Here is a 5,777-nt window from a genome sequence, read left to right as displayed (position 1 = left end):
TCTGAGGCGGAGGAGGGAGAAGCGGAACCGCGGGCCCGAGTAGGCCGCGCATCCCCGGCCTCGCGTGAGAGCGGCGGCCGGCCCTGGCGAGCCGAGGCCGGGGGGAAACAAAGCGGGCGGGAAGGCCGCTTTCCGGCTTTTGGGGGGGCTCGCCCAGGAAAGGGAGGGGGTGTTTTTCTCCATGGAGGGAGGGTGTCCCCAACCCCACGACCCCCTTCCTCCTCTTCCCCCCCCCGGAGACCATGGTGAGGGGGGGTTGCAGTTTCCTCACGAAAAGCTTTGGGGGGGGGCTTATGGAGGGACCTGGGCGGCTTCTGACCCCCCAATTCCCCTTCTACCATGTGGACGAGCCCCTCCAGCTTCCCTTTCGGAGTGTGGGTGGGCAGGTGAAATGGGGGGGGGTCTTCTCCCAATGAGCTTTATTTGTCTGTTTTTCCTTTTTCTAGGCTTTTTGTTTCTCCCCTTTGCAGCACCTGAAGCAGCCGAGCCTGGCTTTTTTTGAGGGGGGGCGTGCAGTGTGGACAAGGGGAGACCCTCGGCCTGCCCCCCCAACTTAAATCCTTGGATTTGGGGATGCATTCGGTCTGGGGTTTTTGGGGGGGGGGTGTTTCCTTTCCTTAAGAGAACGTTTGCTGCTTTATTAACCCTTTTTTTCAGAATAACCTCCTCCTGTAATTTCTGTATTTTGAGCTGTATTGCCTATTTGGGTCTCGTCTCCGTGCTCAGAAGACATCAGAGGTTTCTATAATAGTATTTGGTTAAAGCCAAAAAAGTTATCCTTAGGGAACACTAAGGTCTCCTGCTCTGGCCAGGAGGTCAGACTAGAAGACCTCCAAGGACCCTTAGATGGAGAAGGAAAAGCCGGTGTCTCCTGCCTTGAACAGAGGGTTGGACTAGAAGATCTTCAAGGTTTCTTAAATGGAGAAGGAAGGACTAAGTTCACTGCTCAGGCAGGAGGTTGGACTAGAAAACCACCAAGGAGGAGGAAAAATAAGATTTCCTGCCTTGAGCAGGGGGTTGGATTAGAAGACCCCCAAGGTCCCTTCCAGCCCTGTGATTCTAAGTCAGACCTGGGCATTTTATGGCCCTTTGGCCATAAATCCAGTCTGCGTGGATTGCATTTATTTTCTAGGCAACTGCTTTCCCTTTTTCAATTTACACATGTGTCTCTGTGTGTGTGCGCGCACGCTTGTGCGTGTTCCTATGCACCTTCACAGCCCTAATGGTTCTGCCCTCCAAAACAACCACAGTTTCTTATGTAGCCCCCCCTGGGCAAATAACCCATTCCTATTCTAAGTTCTGCATGATGGCTGCAAGTAACTGAGATAATACACGTTGAGCCTTGATCTGGATCCAAAGGGCACCATGTGAGTCGGGGAGCATGGCTGGCACATGCCGGGGGAATCTTTTAAAGCATCTGCCTCCTTTCTGAGTGAACTATGGTTGTGGGAAAGAGATATTTGATTGAAAATGTTCCCCCACAAGTGTATCTGTGCCAGCTGTAATTCACATTTTTTTTTAAAAAAATCCAGGTCTCGGGGGGGGGGGGGAATAGGTTTGAGGAAGCAAGCCCCAAACATGGAAGATTGGGAATTGGGGAACTGTGTCTGTAACAACAGGCTCAGCAGCTTTTTTTTTTTTTTTTAATTCTTCGGAAGCAAACATGAAAAGGACAAAGGGCTGCTGTTGTTTGATAAGAATTTGAATCCAGCTCTAGAGAGGGTCCCTGCTTGGAGGCGCTTGGCTTTTTCTATAGGCCTATTATGAATTTTTCTCTAAAGCCTCCTTTTATATATGTAGGGTCTCCCCTATCTTTTTCCCTATGTTTAAAACAAAAAAACCCATAGGTCTTTAGTCCAAGAGGACAAGCAAATAAGAAAGGAAAATACAGGGAGTCCTTGACTTACGACCACAATTGAGCCCAAAATTTCTGTTGCTAAATGAAACATTTGTTAAGTGAGTTTTGTCCCATTTTACGACCTTGTCACAGTTGCTAAGTGAATCACTGCAGTTAAGTTAGTAACACAGTTGTAAATTGTAAATAACATGGCTTCCCTCATTGAGTTTGCTTGTCAGAAGGTCGCAAAAGGGGATCACGTGACCCCCCCGGGACACTGCATCCGTCATAAATATAAGTCGGTGGCCAAGCATCTGAATTGCGATCACGTGATCACAGGGATGCTACAATGATTGTAAATGTGAAAAACAGTCGTAAGTCACTTTTTTCAGTGACATAAGTTTGAATGATCACTAAATGAACTGTTGTAAGTCGAGGACTACCTGTATTCTTGGTAGCATGTGCCCAATATATATTTTTTACTACACAAAGGAATACTTTGTATTGTCTCAAGGCATAGTTGAATTAATTGCATTCAGAAATTTGACTTATACATGCCTGTATAATGGAGAGAGAGAGAGAGAGAGAGTGAGTTGTGGATTTGGGGGACTTCATTAGTATTATGTATTAAATTTATATGCCACCTTCTCACCAATAAGGCAATTCTGGGCAGCTTACAAACAATAAGATAAATATCCTCTTGAGGACGAAAGCACCCACATTCTCTGAGATTTAGAAAAATGCACTATTGATAGTGCTTTGGGCCCCACTCATTAATCCTTATCAAGGGAAGAAGCAATCTAGAAAATAAGGAGAAATTTCCTGACAGAACAATCAGTAGAACTGTTTGCTTCCAGAGGTTGTGGTTGCGCCATCACTGGAGGTTTCCAAGAAGAAATTTGACAGCCATTTGTCTGAAATGGTATATAGAGTCTCTTGCTCGAGCACGGGGTTGGACTAGAAGACCTCCAAGGTCCCTTCCAATTCTGCTGTTCTGTTATTCTCTAATCTCAGATCAATTAATCAGTGGAATGGCTTGCCCTCCTCCAGAAGTTGTGGGTGCTCCATCACTGGAGGTTTTAAAGAAGAAGCTGGACAGCCATTTGTCTTGAATAGTATAAGGCAGGGGTAGTCAACCTTGGCTCTTTTATGACTCGTGGACTTCAACTCCCAGAATTCCTGAGCCAGCACAGCTGGCTCAGGAATTCTGGGAGTTGAAGTCCACGAGTCATAAAAGAGCCAAGGTTGACTACCCCTGGTATAAGGTCTCCTGCTCGAGCCGGAGGTTGGACTAGAAGACCTCCAAGGTCCCTCCCAACTCTTGTTATTCTGTTCATCCAGCCCTGAGCAGAACTGGGCTGCCATTTCTGTTTTCTGGCCAAAATGGATTTCAGCAGCTGAGCCCTTCCTTTCTCCACTTTCTCACCTGCTGAGCACATAACCCTCAACTGTTTCTCTTGAATCCTGTTTTATTTTTATAGCACGGCTTTCACACTGAAGGATCCCAGTGGACACCATAAACCTAATGCACCTAGCAGCGCTGAAATTGCAGTCACCTCTGAGGTGGAAAGGGACCACAGGTGTATCTTTTCAGAGAATATGGATGGGTCTGAAGAGGTAGAAAGGTAAAAACTTGGACCAAGGCAATAGGGTAAACCTTTGTTTTTGCAAATTACACTGGTGTCTTCTCTCCTTGTTTTGTGGATGCTTAAGCAACATGGTGCAATTCCAGAAATTAATCGCACAAAAAAAAACGAAATTCAGCTTCTGTTTTGCTAATGCAAATTCAATATTTTTCCCCCCACTATGGATGTCAAAGCAAGAAACATTCAACCATTCTTTGGGGTAGAATTGTTGGCAGGAAGTCCCTCCCCTCCCCACCCCCCTTCTGTTCTTTTGTCTTCTCCTTTTCTTTTCCTCTTTTCTATTCCTTCTTCCCTTCTCCTCTCCCCTCCTTCCCTTCCCTTTTTTCCTTCCTTCCTTCCTTCCTTCCTTCCTTCCTTCCTTCCTTCCTTCCTTCCTTCCTTCCTTCCTTCCTTCCTTCCTTCCTTCCTTCTTTTGTCTTCTTTTCTCTTCCTTTCTTATTTTAAAATGTTAGTCTTTTGATTAGATTGGCAGGAAACAAATTTTTGCCTTTTAGTGTATTCCTCCTCCTTATCTTTTGTAAGGGTGGGTGCTTAAATAAATTCCAAAATGGCAAATAGTGTCTTGCAAAGATAGGGCCTCTAAAATGTGTTGCCTTCAGGGGCGACGTCTGCTCCACGCTTTCAGGGATCATCCCTTTTATGAGCTGTAAGGTGTCCACCATTCTGTTAAAAGCAGATCATTGTAATTTCTTTTGGCTTAGGTGAAACAAGTAGACACGTTTTGCTGTACTTCTCTTTGAATTTTGAGTCGCTCTCTGCATCTTGAGCAATGTTTGTTCCCCCCTGGCCTCGCTCTCCAAGCGCCATAAATTTTTTAAGAGATTCGTGCCTGCAGTGGGTTGCAGAGAGCCAGAGTGTCAAAATAAGACAGGAAAAGGGCAGAGAACAGCTCGGAAATGAACCCATTATATCTCAGATAGATGCCCTTTTGCTTGCTGGGGAAGATGGCTGCCACCACCCACAGAGGGGCCTGGAAGAGAGGGAGTTGTTAGTGGTATGGCCGATTGTGACAGGAAGTTACAATTAACAGGCAAATCTTAGGTAGTCTTCAGCTCATGACCACAGTTGAGCCCAAAATTTCTGTTGCTAAGTGAGGCAGTTGCAAGGTGGCTTTTGCCCCATTTTACGACTTTTCTTGCCATAGTTGTTAAGTGAATCCCTGAGTCTTTTAAATTAGCCACTTGGTTATTAAGTGAATCCGGCTTCCCCCATTGACTTTGCTTGTCAGAAGGTCTCAAAAGGGGATCACGTGACCTCCGAGAGAAACGGCAACCGTCGTAAATATGAGTAAGTTCTCTTAATTTTGATCACGTGACCAGGGTGATGCTGCAGTGGTTGTCAAGTGTGGAAAATGATCATAAATCACATTTTTCAATGCAGCTCTAACTTCTAACTGTCGCTAAATGAATGGTATTATGGATAGTCCTTGACTTACAACCATTCCTTTAGTGAGTGAAGTTACAGTGTTACTGAAAAAAGTGACTTAAGACTGGTCCTCACACTTACGACCAATGCAACATCCCCCTTGGTCACGTGGTCAGAATTTGGGCACTTAACAACTAGCATGTGTGTTTTTGACGGTTGCAGTGTCCTGGGCTCATGTGAACCCCGTTTGAGACCTCCCCAGCTGGCTTCCGTTAATTTAAATTAAATTAAAGTTAATTTAATTTTGTTGTGAGTTACATAGTGACAATAAAGATACTCTATTCTGTTCCGTCAAGCACAGTCAGTGGGGGGAGCCAGATTTGTTTAATGACTGCACGATTCACTTAACGACTGCAGCGATTTGCTCAACCACCCTGATAAAATCGGGTGCAACTCACTTAATGTAGCGGCTGCCTTGCTTAAAGTAGCAACAGAAATCCTGGCCTGGATTGTGGTCGTAAGTCGAGGACTCCCTGCAGTCGCAGATTGATTTCTTTGGATTTTCTTGCCATGGGGAAACAGTTTCAGTGCTTATTTCCTCCCTTTGCTGAGGGTGGGTAGGTAAAACTCCAGAAAATGCCACGGCTTGGAATTTTAAGCATGGAGGGCTCCCTTGCAAATTCAGAAATGGTCATTGGTCTTCATCTTTTTCAGCTGAAACCTGACAAATCAATAATGGCTACAGTGCAAAGGTCAACTGCATTTAAGGGGTTCATTTTATAAAGGCAGGTAGGAGACGGCTGCTGCAAAATGTCCTCAGACCTGCCCCAAATGTTTAGGAAAGAAAGACCTTCAACTTCTGCTGCTTTTACTCAAGACGTCTAAGCGCTTGCAGAGAAAGTAAAGCTAGATCTGAATATCCTCTCTCT

At 45.4% G+C, this 5,777-nt stretch overlaps 1 protein-coding gene across 1 annotated transcript in view; it reads left to right on the top strand.

Moving 5' to 3' along the window:
* Positions 1–5,777, top strand: part of SETD2 (SET domain containing 2, histone lysine methyltransferase) — a 62,650-nt gene that overhangs the window by 1,424 nt on the left and 55,449 nt on the right. The window contains exon 2 of the mRNA XM_015814290.2: positions 3,319–3,462. Coding sequence (XP_015669776.2) covers positions 3,319–3,462 — 144 coding nt within the window. The remainder of the gene's footprint in view (positions 1–3,318; positions 3,463–5,777) is intronic.

Source organism: Protobothrops mucrosquamatus, unplaced genomic scaffold (assembly GCF_001527695.2).
Source record: "Protobothrops mucrosquamatus isolate PMUCROS unplaced genomic scaffold, P.Mucros_1.0 scaffold235, whole genome shotgun sequence".
Classification (NCBI taxonomy): Eukaryota; Metazoa; Chordata; class Lepidosauria; order Squamata; family Viperidae; genus Protobothrops; species Protobothrops mucrosquamatus.
Note: the sequence above shows the minus strand (reverse complement) of the source record. Positions and strands in the feature narration are given on the sequence as shown.